We start from the raw sequence: 18,277 nt of genomic DNA on the forward strand, positions 1-18,277 counted from the left end.
GATGCTTCAAGAGACTCTAATTAACCCACTGATGTCTCATATGGACTACTGTGATGATGTTTTTATTCCCTTTCTGGACATGGACAGTATAGTGTGCATACACTTGCATACGCTGCATACACATTACTGTGTGTGAAGATGAACGGAGGTCTTACGGGTGTGGAACGACATTAGGGAGAGGAGTTAATGACAGACATTTCATTTTTGGGTGAACTAACCCTTTAAAGGAAATTTCTCAGTGTCCCGTATTGCGGCATACAGTATCTGAAAGTGAAGTGCTTTTAAAAATGTCCTTGATTTTCCACTGTTGTTACAGGAGTCACCCCAGGGAGCTGAAGGGCGTTTGGGAGAAGGGAAAGGAGCAGCGTTTGCTTACAACAGTGCACATGAAGCTCAGAGTAACCTGTTTTATTCACAATGACTTGTGGTTTTTAAAACCGAGAAGCAAGTATTCGGCAAATCAATATTCAGAATGCATTGGGTTGTTGGTACCTGGTTAATCTCATCTCTTCTTGGCCTTGGAACGGGGCATAATACTTTATTTGAAGGTAGGAAAACTCTACTTACGTTATCCACAGGTGTCTTATTTCAGTATTGAAACTGTGTGTGATTAGAAAATAATTTCAAAAATGAGAAATACAAGGCAGGGCAGGGCAGGCAAGTTTATAGCACATTTCATACACAATGGCAATTCAAAGTGCTTTACATAGAAATTGATTAAAATAGTCATAACACATGCATGAGAAATAAGAATAAAAAATAAAAACAAGGATTAATTAAAAGAGTTGTAGACATAAAATGGTGATTCAAAGGAAACAGGATAAAGTATAAAATGACTGCGGATAGAAATATTGATGAGAAATTCAGGTTCATATTGAAATCTTTTTAATTTCATACATTGGTATCTTGGCGAACCTGAGCAATAGTTTCATCTTTGAACCTCTTATGGGCATTTCCTTCTCCATAAAAATACAATAACAAGCAAAGAATCAGCTGAAACTCGCATTTCCAATAAATCTCATTGATTTTTGATTCATTTTTTAGTTATATTTTTAGTGCTGTGAATCATTTTTTTTTCTTTCTGTAATTTCCACACATTTTATTCTGTAATGAACTGTGATTAAAAACATTAGAGTTTTTAATATTTTTGGTAACACTTTACAATTAAGTTCATTAGTTAACATTAGTTAACATGAACTAATAATGAACCGTGCTTATAAAGGATTAATTTAACTTGGTTAATGTTAATTTCAACATTTACTAATACTTTATTAAAATCTTATTAACATTAGTTAATGCACCGTGAACTAACATGAACAAACTATTAACAAAGTTTAACTCATGCTAAATGTGTTGTTCATGGTTAGTTCATGTTAACTATAGTGAATAAGACTAATGTTAATAAGATAAATGTAAATAAAGTAAATGTTGAAATAACATTAACAAAGATAAATTAATTCTTTATAAGTGCAGTTCATTATTAGTTCATGTTAACTAATGTAGTTACCTAATGTTAACTAATACAACCTTACTGTAAAGTGTTACCATATTCACAGCTACTCTAACAAATGAATGTAGAAAAAACTTGTTAAATAAATAAATGTTTAGTGAGCACCATATCAGCATATTAGAGGATCATAATCCAATTATAATAATACTGGCTGTGATATATGGTGTGTATCCAAGGAATGTTGTGGGTTTTTTGTTGTTGAATATATATTATATTGTAATTAAATGTTGGATAATGTCAATAATTAAGAAGGCTCTTTTTTGTTCGTTTTGTTGTTGTTGTTTTTCCTGTTTAATTGTAACCGGGGTGGGTTTAAATAAGTTGTTCTACCCACTCCTTTTCGAGCAACAGTTGATACTGTGATGTCAAAGTATGATGAATTTAACTAGTTGTACTGATTGCTTCTTCTTTTTTTTGCCTTTCTTATGTGCCTTTATATATTGCTCGAAATAAAATAATTTCATTCATTCATTCATTCACTCACTCATTCATTCATTCATTCACTCACTCATTCATTCATTCATTCACTCACTCATTCATTCATTCATTCATTCACTCACTCATTCATTCATTCATTCATAATGGCTATAAAATTGAAGAATTTGTCTACTCCAGACCATTTTGAATTTCTTTTATTTTCCAGGATATGGGACTCTGTCGGGGTATCATCTGTGTAATGTGACTGAGCTCGTTTCGGTGACCAATGTGATCTCCTTTCCAACCTCGCTCACCCAGAGGAGGCCGTGTGGAGGCTGGCTGCCATGGAAAATGTGTGATGTCACGGTTTATAAGACAGAATACCACACACAGGTGTATAACATGTCCAAACAGGTCATGAAATGTTGCCATGGCTATGAACAAGTTGGGAGTTACTGTGCCGTGTGTGAGTATTTTCAAACACATTAAAGGGTTAGTTCACCCAAAAAGGAAAACTCTGTCATTAATTCCTCGTGTGGTTGGACAGCCGTCAGACCTCCGTTCATCTTCACACACAGATGAAGATATTAGTGTTGAAATCCGATGGCTCAGAAAGGCCTTCATTGACACCAATGTCATTTCCTCTCTCAAGACCCATAAAGGCACTAAAGACGTCATTACAAAGCCCATCTCACTACAGCGGCTCTACAATCATTTTATGAAGACACGAGAATAGTTTTTGTGCGCAAAAAATACAAACTAAATAACGATATACTGATGGACGATTTCAAAACACCACTTCCTGAAGCTTCGAAACGTAATGAATCAGTGAATCGATTCAAGATTCGGATCGCCAAAGTCCGATTAAAATAAATCCGATTGAAAGATTTAGTGGACCGTTTACATGAGACGTTATCTAAACCGATCTGGGGTTTACATGTGCTGAGTTTCAATCGCAATCATCACAGAGCAGTTTGTCTGCCGCTTCAGAAATGTTGACCATATCCTCTCCAGCAGCTGAATGTGTTCGCGGATGCCATAGCAACTCTCAACGGCCACCAGGACTTATACGGTTTTATAAAAGGTATTTATTTGTTGGAAAGTGTAATAATAGCCTCAGAAAAATAATAATTCTTCTGTCAGGCTGGGACAAACGCTGTCAAGATGAGAGGATGAAGCCAGGCTATGTCTGTGTGTCTGTGTCATTATGCCAATCTTCATAACGTCTTACAAAATAAAAAGCTGACACCTAGGGCTGGGAATCGATTCCAAAAAGAATCGATTCCTCGATTCCAAGGAGTTGGGAATCGAGAGTCGAATCCAACGTTTGGAATCGATTCCATCGCGGGGAATCGTCTCCTCTTTATTCACTTGTCTCTCGCTTACTAATAATGATTGGAAGTCTATTTAATTTTTGCAAAAGGTTCTTTTGAACAGTTAGTTTCAAATAACGAGTTAAAAATAAAGCAATTCAGCTGGGTTTTTTTGCGTCATTGCGTGATGACGTCACTAGAACGTAATTCTAACTACTTATTTTTATGGTATGAAACGTTCAAATCAAGCCATGTGAACGCGTATCGCTTAGTTTAATAGCAGAGCTGCCAACTTTTCAAAAAAACTTAGAGTGAGATTTAGTGGTGCCAACCAAAATGTTGCCGTACAAAGCAGAAATTGCTAAAATAAATAATAATAATAGCTCTCTCTATTTATGCATCAGCATTTGAATGGGGTACTATTGTTTTTTGCATCTATATGACGGTTTGTATATACATCCTATAGACACACACAATTTTAAAGCACTAGAGACAGTGACGTAACTTAGTAATGACGGGCCCAGTGAGGCCAGTGAGGGTATGACAAAAATGGTAACACTTTAGTTTAGCGTCCAATTCTATATTGCGATATTGGCTGTTTATTGTTACTTATAAATCAAATATTAAGGCCTTATTCTGTATAAGACCTACATTCCTTAATCATAATAAAGGCACGGTTTTATAATCACTGAGATTCCTAATGAGAGGTAGTTAGGGGGGTTCGGGGGCATGCACCCCCGAGAAAATTTTGATTTCTATGATCTACATATGTGCATTTTAATATGTTCTGAAGACCAAATTTTTTTTGATAAAAATAGCTTAAAAACCATGTCAGGGACAATTTTCGTCAGTGAAGAAAGTAAATCTGGTTAACTGATATTTATGTTTTATGAATCATTTTCGCAGACACGTTAATTTATTGAAGGCTATTGGGAAAGGTAATTATGTTTATTAAATTAATTCACAATATGCACACATTCATTAGGCTACTAATCTTATGCCCAATACAGGCAGAAAAAAATACTGAGCTATTTAATTTAAGGCTACAAATGGAATTGATTTAGACCATTTTAGTTGGCCGTCCATGATTTAGACCAACTAAAATCAGTAGCTTAGTTTGCTATAGTTCTTTTTGCGTGCATCTCTCTCCAACACACACGCTCGTATTCTTGATCATACTTTGCTTTGGGGTTAAAAAAAACTGGCTAACTTCACAGCGTTATACGGTTAATGAACATCCCGACGCCGTTTAGATGAATTGCCTATATGTGAATATATGCTGTGCAATTATTATTAAAAAAATAAATAACAACAACAAATACGACATTTTAAAGAGAAAGCGTCTGATCTGATCATATCAATATGGATACGTTTGCACCAGCTCTGCAATTTAGCACTCCAGACAAGTTACATCTATTACACTTTATAAAATATAGCATAGCCTATTGCTTTAAAGGCACACATATAATAACTATCTATAGGCCTAATTAAAACATGTATTCAAGAAAGACTTAGCCTATCATTTCAGCTTTACTGGAAGGCCCCGGAAACAGGCAAGAGGTTTTGTTACGCACGTCAATCGCGCCGGCGAGTTCTGATGTTTTTTTTCCTCACTAGTCATGATAGCGGATATTATTTTTAGTCATACAGATAAATGTGAGACATAATTTATAATAAACTTACAATAACAACAAAACTTTGTGCTTTTGTAAAATAAAAACGGTGCACTTTCTGTCTGCGAGAGAATCTGAAACTCACTGAATACTTATCACATGACATAAACATGAAACACGTCTACAGAAAGCTTGAAATTGCTACTTTTAAATCAAACAATTCACATTTTAGAGGGAAGTGTGAGTGGAGCGCACTGGCATACAACGGAATATCTAGCGCGTCACACCAGTCTGCTTCGCTCACGTGCTCTGATGAAAAGGTGGTCAGTATCCTAAGCGTGGCGGTTGAGGGCGAATGCCGTGTGATTTTCGAATCTGAAACCAGTGCATTTCATTTGAAATGTGAGTGTCACAATATCATGTGGAGTCACTTTGTCGCCAGTACCCCGATGTGGGTAGGGTTGCACTGAAGTTACGCCCCCTGACTAGAGCCATGATTTTCTCTAAATAGAACAAATTGATTATACATTATCAACCTACAGCATACTTTTACAAGGAAGAAAAAGGAAAAAAATCTGTCTGTCCTGTCTGTTGTGGGGCTCTTTTTTTTTTGCTGTGGCTGATCTAAAAAAAAAATGTTTTGTAGTAAAACTACTTTAAGTAGTTAAGTTACATTCAAGCTACCCTTATGAAAAAGTAGCTACACTTTCAAAAAGTAGCTAGCTATATTGAAACTACTTTATTCTTCTTCTTTTTTTACAATGAGATTGTTACAAATAACTGAACAACTGTTAATGAAGAATGTTGTAATATTTTGGGTTCCAAGCAACATAATGCAATGTAATTATGATTTCACAGAGTATGGGGTGAATTCGGGTTTATTGGGACACTTTTTCCCAGTCATTTCAATGGGAAAAACTGTCAGAATTATTGCACAAAATTCTGAAATATAGCCTATATCTCAAACTGGCTGTCAAAGGGCAAAATGGCTACAAATTTAACATCAGTGCAAGAACAAAATGTATGCAACTTAAATGAGATCCTCAGGAGTCAGGATTAGGCTAAAGATGCAGGTTACTCACAGCACATGCAGTGATGAAGCACGAACAGAACCGATCTGAGACTGCAGTCATGAGCTGCTCGCGTGCGCATTGCTTGACTATTTATTTTCGTTACGAATTGTTTCGTTAAAAAATGGACATAAGTCCACGTCATGAAACCAAGATACTCTGCTATAATCACAGGTCGAGAGCTGTCATTCCAACCAACTTTGTGATGCAGTTTGCAAACGTTTGTTGGAACAATGTTTCGGGAAACACCAACTCGTTTAACGTTAATGATGGAACTTGCGACCATAGTTAACTAGCAACGCTTTCGCGCTTCGCTCATTGCTCGTTCTCGTCAGAACTCAAAACGGAATGTAGCTTTTGATCGCGCTACACTTATTTAGTTGCACATTTATCTTGAACCCCCTCACCGAAAGCATAACTAATCGATTACGAGTGGCTCATCAGGTAGATCTATAGATAAACTTATCTTTCAGGCATTTGACCGACAGGGTTGACACTTCAGCGTGAGAAATCAAGAGTGTGGCGTGTGAGCGTGTGAAACCAATCAAATGCGTGTGTCTCACGGCCAATGCGTGAGAGTTGGCAGCTCTGTAATAGTGTTTATTGTCATTGTTTCCTTCTGTGATCCTGCATCGTGGACAAGTTTGCTACATTTTGCACACAAAAACTCCATAATTTTAAATTGTGAAATGGTTGTTGTCCACAACGGTAGGTTTTGAGCGCTGCTTACAGATGCAGATGTGAGGGTCTTATTTTAATTTTCTATTTTCTTTTATTTTCTTTAATCCATTGATAAATGAAAGAAAATGCGCCTAGACTAGAGTACAGCTTAATGACCGAGTCTATGTTGCTATAGTAATAAACGCAACTTGCTCGCGCATCTGATTGACAAATAAACTGCACACTCTTATATTATTGCTTTTGTTAATATTGTGGTTATGTTGCCTCGTGCATTCTGTGCAAAAGCACTTATTTGAACATCGTTTAACTTAACTGTGCACATGCATTTTAGACATGTCATGTAGTTTTAAACATGCTATAAATGCACATCCATGAATAATAATAATAATAATAATAATAATTCATTACATTTATATAGCGCTTTTCTAGACACCCAAAGCGCTTTACATATAGAAGGGGGAATCTCCTCAACCACCACCAATGTGCAGCATCACCTGGATGATGCGACGGCAGCCATATTGCGCCAGAACGCTCACCACACACCAGCTGATTGGTGGAGAGGAGACAGAGTGATTAGGCCAATCAGGATATGGGTATTATTAGGAGGCCATGATGGACAGAGGCCAATGGGCAAATTTGGCCAGGATGCCGGGGTTACACCCCTACTCTTTATCGAAGGACATCCTGGGATTTTTAACGACCACAGAGAGTCGGGACCTCGGTTTAACGTCTCATCCGAAGGACGGTGCTCTTTGTCAGTATAGTGTCCCCATCACTATACTGGGGCGTTAGGACCCACACAGACCACAGGGTGAGCGCCCCCTGCTGGCCTCACTAACACCTCTACCAGCAGCTACCTGGTTTTCCCAGTTGGTCTCCCATCCAGGTACTGACCAGGCTCAGCCCTGCTTAGCTTCAGTGGGAAACCAGTCTTGGGCTACAGGGTGATATGGCTGCTGGTTAATGTGCATTCCTTTTTATTTATTTGGCAAAATCGCATTTACTTCTGGGCTATATGGGCCATTTTAGGAGAATCCATCATTTAAAATTCACCAGTTATGGAAATGTATCATCATTTTACAAATAAAGTTTTGGAGAATGATACTTTCTACATCCTTGTATCCTGCGGTAACTCCGGAACTAGGTTCCTCCATCGATTTTGTTAAAAAAAAGAAGAATCGAAAAGGAATCGAAAACAACAGTGCAGAATCGATTCTTGGAATCGACTCCTTCGATTCCGGAAACAGGAATTGGAATCGGAATCTATTCCAAAAATTTCGGAATCGACCAGCCCTACTTACACCTCAGAAAAATAAACGTTCCTCTCAACATTATAGCCTGCGTGTGAGCGTGGCACGCACTGTGTATGACGTCATATAAGAACGCACACTGAAAAGTAATCGGGTCAGGTCGTTTACATGGTTATATTTTTTGTTTGATCGGTTCATGAAAAGGTTTATCCCACCCCTCTCAAACCGATTACAATTTCATTCGGTTTAGGCATTTTTATTCCGATTGAGGTGTTTATATGGAGCATTTTCATTTGGATTGGACTTATAAACCGATTACAGTGCTGCATGTAAACGCACCTACTGATTCATAACGGTTCTAAGCTTTACGAAGCGATGTTTTGATATCGGCCATCACTATAAGTCGTCATTTATTCTTTTTGGCACAAAAACTATTCTCGTGTCTTCATCAATGATTGTAGAGCCGCTGTAGTGAGATGGGCTTTGTAACGACGTCTTTAGTGCCTTTATGGGTCTTGAGAGAGGAAATGACATTGGTGTCAATGAAGGCCTTTCTGAGCCATCGGATTTCAACACTAATATCTTCATCTGTGTGTGAAGATGAGCGGAGGTCTGACGGCTGTCCAACCACAGGAGGAATTAATGACACAATTTACATTTTTGGGTGAACTATCCCTTTAATTTGAAATAGATTGTACACTTGTCCCAGGAAAGAGAAGAGATGCTGTGGATTGTCTTAACATATTGCTATTATCTCAGCCTTGAACAGAAGTGCAGAATTCACATCTAAGCCAGGCCTGTGTCCCTCAGCGAGTGTGACGGGGTCTCTGAGGAATCATTCAACTTCTGGCTCCATGTGCAAGTGGGACATAGATTGTCCTCAGTGGCAAAAATGCTGTCAGAAAGAAAACATCTCCAACATCTATCAGTGCTCAAACCCAGTACCAGGTACACACAATCCCTTACACTGCATCCCAGAATTCTTATAGCACATTGTTAAAAAACATTCAAGTTTAAAATGTCCCTTTGTCCCCAAGCCAACAGAACCTGCTTTAATGTGACAATAACAGTTAAGACGAGCTTTCAGCTAGTAACTATGGACAAAGGACTCTTCAACCACACCAGACTTCTGTACTCAATGGTTTGTAATCATTGCTCTATCATTCAGCTATATCATGAACTGAGTTTTAAAACAAAGTGAGCTCCCTATACCTACACTGTAAAATCCAACAGGGATTCTTGTTACGTTACAATGAAAAACTGGTGCGAGGATTCAAGTGTAAAAAGAGGAAAATTTATTAACAAATACAACAAACACATAATCAGAAATATAAAATACAAACTAACAGCGATCACGGGGAACCGGGAGACGTAGACAATACAATGATCCGACAAAGACATCTTCTGTGGAGTTTTATGGCAGCTCACATCCAATTTATTGCATTACCACCAGTAACTGCCCTTCACACTATATTCTCTTGTCCAGTCCAGTTTCCTTTAAAGCTCCACTGTGTGATATTTCCCCCCATCTAGCGGTGTAAAGCTATATGACCATCCACTGAATAATAGTTTCTGTTCCTCTCAATTCTGATTTCGTTTTAACTCCTACGGTGGCCGATTTAACCCAAGATTAACACGGCAATCCCCCTCTTCACATTCGACACGGTGCCATTGAGTGTTAAAATGTTTAAGGCGAAGCTTGAATTTACGGGTATGTCCCTCTTTGGCTACTGTACTTTCAAGATGGAGGGGCAACATGGCGACCGGCATTCGAACCCCTCACCCGTATGTGTTTTCAATGGCATATTATAAACTTACGGGAATACTTAATTACTTAAAAGAAGTAAATATACATTAATGAGCACATATATTTTTGAAAGAAGTGTGTTTAGCTAAGAATAAACTCAAAAAGTTACACAGTGTAGCTTTAAAAAAAAAGTAGTTTCCCTATCTCGAGGGAACTTCGAGCTGCGTCGAAACGCTAGGGGACGCCTCTGCGTGCCATGTCATGAAGCACTTGTGTAATCAGTCCAATAGCGGGACGATACGTCACGGGCGGGTGACGTCATCGACAGGGAAGCTATAAAGCATGCCCGGACCAAACAGTCACTAGCTTCTGTGTCTTCACAAGCGCTCTGTGTGAATTGTATGTCCATTTATTGTGTGTGTGTTCAAAAAAGAAAGAAAGAAAGAAAGAAAGAAAGAAATATGGCAAGTCAGTATAGGTGTTGTGTTCCTCCCTGCCCACGTTACATCACGGGTGGGGATACACACGTCCTAATGTGTGATGTGTTTGGGGCTCGAGCATGCCCAGTCAGCTCTCGAGGGGGTCGGCTGCGAGCATTGCGAGAGACTCCCAATGCGCATATTAAGATCACGCCGGGCACTCTTCGAGGAGAGTGCTTTGGCTCGCGGTCCTCAGGGCTCGGGTCCCGCTGTTGCCGAGGCGCAGCGAAGGCTCGCGTCCTGGGGATCGCAGTCGGATCTAGTGGCGGGGTTAGAGACGGGTGATCCCCTATCTCTGCCTTTACCCGCTGGATCTCATGCCTCAGTTAGCGAGCTGGAAGCACGCTCTGCGGTTTTCTTCCGCTCGCGCTGAGGCACAAGCGCAGCAGCACTCCAGCTCCGAGGAACTGGATGTTGTTAGCGCTAATGATGATCTGCCAAAAGAAAACGACACACACACACTCATAAAAAGAGGTGCTATTGGTGTAACTCGCGCTGTGTCCAGGTTAAGTTTAGACTGGCCGGCCGAGTGTCAAGAAGTTCGCCAAAAAATAAATAAATATATAAATAAAATAAGAAAGAGAAAGAACAATATAATGGCGAGCAGACAGTATGTTTGAGATTACGAGGGGCTGAATCTAGTGGCTCGGATCTCGCGTTTGCCGAGGCAGCGTGTAGATCACGGGTCTACAATATAGATTCTATGACTCGATCGCGGATCTCGCGCTTGCCGAGGCAGCGTGTAGATTATGGGGTTGAGTTTAGTGGCTCAGATCGCGTGTTTGCCGAGGCATCGCGTAGATTATGGGTCTGCATCTATCATTCAGAAAGGGCGACGATGTCTCGCGGGGAAGAGACGCTTGCGAGCTATCTCTCCCCCGAGTCCACATCGTCACACAGCCCCACAGCTGCCCACAACAAGCCGGTAAAAAAAAAAAAAAAAGTCGGCTTTGGGGGTAGGGCATATTCGGCAGCAGATCAGGCGGCCGCCGGTTTGTATACGGCGGTTGCCCTGCAAGCATATAAAACAAGCAGACCTGCTGGGGGATATTGATATTGAGATGTGAAATATATATATATATATATATATATATATATATATATATATATATATATATATATATATATATATTTATATATATATATATATATATATATATAATAAATAAATAAATCAAAATGTCCCTCTGGGGCTGTCGGGCGGGGCAGCCTCAGCCGAGTACATCCTTTCTCAAACCTACACCGAGCAAAACAAAGAGAGAGCGTGGCCGCTTGGGGCCCCCCCCGCAGAGAGATCGGGGGTCCGGGCGACGCGCTCAGCCGGGACCTTCCCGTGGTAGGGCGGATCTGAGGGCCGTCCTTACTGCTAGGAAGGCCTTCGGCTAAGAAGTCCTGACGTCAAAGGCGCAGGACTTCCGATGGCAGTCCCCTCCGGGAGAGTGCGGCTCGCCGAGGCGCCCGCTCGTTCCCGGTGCCATCGGGGGGGGCCGGTCTGCCAACCCTGCCACCGTTGGTGCTTCAGGGCGCGGCGGTCCCCGGCGAACATATATCTCCTTGTCCGCCCGGAAACGTAGCGGCTTGGGGATGTTCGCGCCCTCTCGTAAGGGCCCCGTGGCGGTCAGTTCGGTTGCTACCTGCCGGTTATCCGTTACAGGACACCGGGCTGACCACCCAGGAAAATCCAGAGACCAGCCTCGAGAGGCTGGTTCCCTTAGTAGATTTTCTGGCAGCGTGGAAACTTCTGCCGAATATCTCAGAATGGGTCCTGCTCACATTATAAAAAGGGTTCGGGTCACACCCACCCGTGTTCAGCAGGGTTACTCCTACGGTAGTAACCCCCGAGCAGCCTCTGGTCATGGAACGAGAGGTACAGACTCTTCTGCGAAAAGAGGCTATACACGGGTCCCTCCCCTCTGCAAAGAGTCGGGCTTTTACAGCCGGTACTTCATAGTTCCAAAGAAGGATGGAGGGTTAAGGCCTATTTTTAGATCTGCATCAGCTAAACAAAATGCTCACGATAAAACAGATCGTGTGTCACGTCAGGTCCGAGGACTGGTGTGTCACAATAGACCTAAAAAATGTATACTTCCACATCTCCATCCTTCCGCAGCACAGACAGGTCTTCAGGTTTGCTTTCGGGGGCGAAGCTTACCAGTATTGAGTGCTGCCATTCGGCCTAGCTTTATCACCCCACACTTTCACCAAGTGCATGAATGCAGCTCTGGCTCAGGTGCGACTCCAGGGCATTCGCGTGCTCAACTATATCGACGATTGGCTGGTGTTAGCATAGTCGAAACAGTGGGCGTTCAGCATCGAGATGCTGTTCTCGCCCATATGAGAGTGTTGGGGCTAAGGTTGAACGGAAAGAAATGTGTGCTGGCACTTATAAGCTGCAGAGCACTACTTTTCTGGCGGTAGTCTGGGACACGAAAATAATGTCGGCTCGGCTATCCCCTCCCAGGATAAAAACGATCCTGGATACCGTGAACCAGATAAAGCTAGGTCAGTCACTCACTGTGAAACACTTTCAGAGAGTGTTAGGGCTGATAACAGCAGCGTCCAACGGGGTACCTTTTGGCCTGCGGTACATGAGACCCTTACAGTGGTGGCTCAGGACCAAGGGGTTCTCCCTGAGGGGAAACCCTTTTTCGCTTGATCAAGGTCACGCGGCGCTGCCTACGCGCCTTAGTGAAGTGAAAAGATCCTTGGTTCCTGTCCCAAGGTCCAGTTCTGGGGGCTCCTTGTCGTCGCGTAACGCTAACGACGGATGCCTCCCTAACTGGCTGGGGAGCGGTCATGAGTGGCCGCTCGGCCCAAGGTCTGAGCAGCCGTCAGCTCTCCTGGCACATAAACCAGCTGGAGCTGATGGCTGTTTCAATCATATAAAATCAAACACTTCCTCTCAGACCTGCGGGGCCGCCATGTGTTAGTTCGGTCAGACAACACTTCGGTGGTCTCGTATATAAATCACCAGGGGGGGTTGAGATCGCGTCGGGTGTGGAAGCTGACGCATCATATGCTAACATGGGCCCAAGGCAGGATGCTCTCGCTCAGGGCGATGTACATCCCGGGGGTCCTGAATGTAGCGGCAGACTCCCTGTCGAGGCAGGGGGTGATGCTGGGAGAATGGAGACTCCACCCGAGGTGGTGGAGGAGCTGTGGATCCGCTTTGGGCGAGCCCAGGTGGATCTGTTTGCGTCTCGAGAGACGACACACTGTCCAGCATATTTCTCCCAAACGCATCCAGCCCTGCTGGGGCTGGACGCAATGGTACAGACGTGGCCGAGGCTGCGTCTGTACGCCTTCCCCCCTCTGGCATTGCTCCCAGGAGTGCTGGAGAGCGTCCGCCGGGACGGGGTTCAGCTTTTATTGGTAGCCCCGCTCTGGCCGGGCCAAGTATGGCTCGCCGACATTATGTCTCTCCTAGAAGGTCCTCCCTGGAAAATCCCAGTCAGGAGAGATCTTCTTTCGCAGGCCGGGGGGGTCAGTACTGCACCCGCGCCCGGAACTGTGGAAACGGTGGGCTTGGCCCCTGAGGGGGCCCAGTTCATAAACACGGGTCTATCTACTGAGGTGATAGAGACCATGTTGCACTCCAGAGCACCATCCACAAGGAGACTTTACGCACTCAAATGGAGAGTTTTTGTCGCCTGGTGTACGCACCAGGCTTTGGACCCTGTTAACTGCCCGTTCGGTTCAGTTCTTGAGTTCCTACAAGAAAAATTCTCCGCAGGGTTATCTCCGTCAACACTGAAAGTATATGTGTCGGCGATATCTGCTTATCATATTCCATTAGATAATGCATCATTGGGGAAACACCCTTGGGTCATGCGTTTCCTTCGTGGTACTTTGAGGCGCAGACCTGCGGCACGCTCGAGGGTGCCTACTTAGGCAGTGGCACCCTCTTGTCTGGAGTTTGCACCAGGAATGGTAAAAGCATTTCTCTTCCCGAGGGAAGGATATGCTCCCAAGGTCCCGACTAATGTGCCGGGACCAGTAATGCTGCAGGCTTTCTGTCCGCCTCCGTTCACTAGTCAAGACCAAGAGAAGCTAAATCTGCTATGTCCGGTCAGGGCCCTAGATGCATATGTCCACAGGGCTGCCCTGTGGCGAAACTCAGAACAGTTGTTTGTGTGTTTTTGGGTCCCCGAGCAAGGGAAAACCGGCTTCAAAGCAGATGCTTAGCAAGTGGATAGTCAAGGCTATTTCGCTCGCTTATGAGTCGGCCGGACATCCTTCACCAATGAGGGTCCGCGCCCACTCCACTAGGAGTATGGCTGCCTCTATGGCTCTTATTTCGGGAGTTTCATTGTCAGAGGTATGTGATGCGGCTGGGTGGTCCTCTCCGCATACATTTGTGAGGTTTTACAATCTAGATGTAGCCTCTACACCGGGGTCCCGAGTGTTTCTGGGTTGATTCACACATACAGACATTTGGGACTCTGGCGGCGTGGGTATTGAGGTCCCCTAGCGTTTCGACGCAGCTCGAAGTTCCCTCGAGATAGGGAACGTCTCAGGTTACGTATGTAACCATGGTTCCCTGAGAGGGAACGAGACGCTGCGTCGAGATGCCATACTCCCGGCATGCCTGTGATCGATTTGTTCGACTTTTCCAGAAGCTAGTGACTGTTTGGTCCGGGCATGCTTTATAGCTTCCTGGTCGATGACGTCACCCGCCCGTGACGTATCGTCCCGCTATTGGACTGATTACACAAGTGCTTCATGACATGGCACGCAGAGGCGTCCCCTAGCGTTTCGACGCAGCGTCTCGTTCCCTCTCAGGGAACCATGGTTACATACGTAACCTGAGACGATTCTCTTCCTTCCTGTGCCTCTGCACATTAAAATACCTCTTTTAACTTTTTAAACTTTTAATTGGATTGACTTAATCCCTCTATATTTATGACTATATCTTGCAATTCACACACAAACTTCAAAATTCAGCATGCAAAACACAACAATGGTAACAATAAAGTGCACTTTAATCAGAAGTCAAATATGTGACCACTGATTGTCAGCTTTGTTGATATTGTTTTATATTGTATTATTTTGTTTAATTTTACTGTGTATTGTTTAATTTTGTAAAGGCTCACTAGGGACGGACATTGAGAATTAGCTTCGGCTAAAATGTTGTAGTATGTAACATGTGTTTATGTGACATACTTGTCCCTACTCAAATAAACAAAAAAAACAAAACAAAAAAGTGTATCTGAAATAAATGGTCAAGTACTCTTAGTTAGTTTTTTAGTTGCTACTACGTGTGTAATTGAACTAACTCAGCCTTTCTCTCCGTAGGTAACTGGCGCTCTGGAAACCGCTGACACTTCTGTGCATCATGTCCGGTCATGGTCAGCAGGACCCTTCACAACCTCTTCGTCCCTGCTGGTCTGTTCTAATGTCTTCTTTCTAGGTGACATCTCCACAAGACTGAATCATTTGGGAAACATTGAGGAGGTGACTGATGTGGGCGTGCAAGGTACGACAAGTAGAGGCATCGTGATTGGTGCGATTATGAAATCAAAGCATTTCATGTGCTTTTAATGTGAATAGTAACATATTTAAATGTTTGATATTTTTGTTTACATTTGTATTGTGTTGAGTCACCACTTGATGTCTAATGTGCAGCAATTACAGGTGTAGTCAGAGTTATTGGCACCCCTGGTAAATTAATAATAATAATAATAATAATAATAATAATAATAATAATAATAATAATAATAATAATAATAATAATAATAGATTTTATTTATAACGCACTTTTAATTCTGAAAACTCTTAAAGTGCAACAAGAAAAAAAAAGAAAAAAAAAAGATTAACAAGTAAAAAGTTATGATCAAAATATGCTAAAAATATGATCAAAGGCTAAAAAACTCCTCCTGTGTGATTTATAAGCCTTTTGTAAAGTGGGGACATGGGTAATGTCCTCATATTTCACCCTCTCCTGTAATACCTGTGTCATACCCATGGCATTATACACATTTGTGTCCTCATATGTCACAAAAACATGCCCCCCCCCCCCCCCCCCCCCACACACACACACACACACACACACACACACACACACACACACACCTCTCCTCTTCGTTTGTCAAAAGGATAAACACTGCAGATTTATTTTTACAGCCATCTTTGTTCATATTTACCTAGGGGGGCCAATACTTCTTTATGCAACTGGCCCACATGAAGCTAAACCAATTTGTAACCCCTGATCAATATTACTTTTTATGTAACAATTACAGCCTGTCCATATCTTGATGAATCCATATCTTACAAACATACTCATGCATACATTATCATTTCCTTCACAGATGTGGATCCATGCTCAGTTCCAGAATTGAACAGTTGTTCTCCAGATGCAGACTGCATGAATACAGCAGGATATTCTTCATGTGTCTGTCATCATGGGTATGAAGACCTCAACCCTTCACAGCCAGGGACGGTTTGCATAAGAAAGGGTAAGAAAGGACACTTCTTTCAATCAACCATATGAAACTACCTGATGAAGACCGACATTTGTCTAATATTAAAGGCTTAGTTCACCCATTAATTCATTAATTCCTCTCCCTCATGTCGTTCCAAACCTGTAGGACCTCCGTTCATCTTCAAAACAGAAATGAAGATATTTTTAATAAAATCTGAGAAATTTCTGAACCACACATAGACTGCAACATTATTATCACTTTCAAGCTCCAGAAAGGAAGTAAAGACATCGTTAAAACAGTCCATGTGACCCCAGTGGTTCAGCCTTAGTGTTATGAAGCCACGAGAAGACTTTTTTTGCGCACTAAACAAAAATAATGACTTAATTCAGCAATTTATTTTCTTGCATGTCAGTCTCTTCTGCTGCTCTTCCGGGCTCTACGTCAGAACGCCGGCTCATTGTATACAAAAACCTATAAAAAACTGAGATATCATTATTATTATTGTTATTATTATTTTAATAATAATAATGTTGTTATTTTGTATTATTATTAGTATTGTTGTTATTACTATTAATACTGCTGCTGCAACTACCGCTGCCACTATTATTATTATAACTATTTTTACTACAATTATTATTATTGTTTGTTTTCAATTGTTTTGAAATTGATTTCTCAGTCAGTGACTCCGTATTCATAATAATGAAATAAATAAATAAATTGTGATAATAAATAGAGTCACTTATAACGAATCACACTAGATTTACCTACTGCCCAAACTTATATACAATATTATTTTTTATTTTTTATTAATCCCCCCCTTTTATTTTTTATTACCCCCCCCTTTTATTTTTTATTATTTATTTATTTATTTATTTATTTATTTATTTATTTATTTATTTATTTTCTATTTCTTTTCTCCCTCAAACTCTGTGTATATGTATGTACCTTATCTGTCACTTTGTAAAGTAGCTGTGTGGTGTTAATAAAAAAATTAAAATAAATACACAAAAAAAGAACGCCGGCTCAATATTGGCCACTGATTGGCCAGCTCACACACATGAACAGCGTCAGTCAATAGCGAGCCGGCGTTCTGACGCATAATCCGTTAATGCTTTGTTATTGTGTGAACTAACCCTTTAAAATAGAGTTTGAGAGCTCTGTGTCCTCCTTTTAAGGCCTTCTTGGAGGTTTTTGGTCACACACCTGCTTTTAAGTATAATTTTGTTTTGTTTATGAACCCCCATAATTCTGAAAGCACCAGTGTTTTTTTTGTTTGTTTCTAATGCAGCCCTCAGTACTACACTTCCCTTCACGAACACCACCACCACTCCACCCAGGACTACTCTCCCCCCGACAGGTTCATTGGAATAACTTCTGCTTATCTCTGTTCTAACTCAGCCAAAAATGTTTCATGTTTGTGCCGTTTTCCCTTCTTGTTTAAGGTAATACAACATATACTGATGGAGAACAAATGAGTACCATCCCCTCTGGAGGAGACCCATCCACCATTACTGATCCCTCTTCACATTCAAATAATCCTCCCCACCGCCAACCAGCTTCTACATGCGGTGTGTTATGCAAAAATGCCAAGTACACATACAGGCAGAGGACATTTTTGTTAATGATTTTTAAGTAGCACAGTATACGTGATTTTTTGATCAAGTTAATAATGATTAAAAAAGGCTTCGGGGTTTAGTCCCTTTTGCCAGGTTTCCAGCATGCACGTGAATAATTAACATGCTTGCATTGTTTTACTATGTTCAAGTTTCATATTC

General features: G+C 41.6%; 1 protein-coding gene and 1 pseudogene across 1 annotated transcript in view; one reads left to right on the plus strand and one right to left on the minus strand.

Annotated features, from left to right (window-relative positions):
• The first annotated feature begins 353 nt into the window (after positions 1–353).
• The window catches only part of umodl1 (uromodulin-like 1), a 31,897-nt gene continuing 13,973 nt past the window's right edge, over positions 354–18,277 (plus strand). Inside the window, exons 1-8 of the mRNA XM_067433824.1 lie at positions 354–548; positions 2,154–2,393; positions 8,614–8,802; positions 8,892–8,995; positions 15,376–15,556; positions 16,389–16,535; positions 17,791–17,859; positions 17,945–18,070. Coding sequence (XP_067289925.1) covers positions 473–548; positions 2,154–2,393; positions 8,614–8,802; positions 8,892–8,995; positions 15,376–15,556; positions 16,389–16,535; positions 17,791–17,859; positions 17,945–18,070 — 1,132 coding nt within the window. The 5' untranslated portion in view covers positions 354–472. The remainder of the gene's footprint in view (positions 549–2,153; positions 2,394–8,613; positions 8,803–8,891; positions 8,996–15,375; positions 15,557–16,388; positions 16,536–17,790; positions 17,860–17,944; positions 18,071–18,277) is intronic.
• On the minus strand, positions 7,449–7,565 carry LOC137063228 (5S ribosomal RNA; annotated as a pseudogene).

This window comes from Pseudorasbora parva, chromosome 23, assembly GCF_024679245.1.
Source record: "Pseudorasbora parva isolate DD20220531a chromosome 23, ASM2467924v1, whole genome shotgun sequence".
NCBI classification, from domain to species: domain Eukaryota; kingdom Metazoa; phylum Chordata; class Actinopteri; order Cypriniformes; family Gobionidae; genus Pseudorasbora; species Pseudorasbora parva.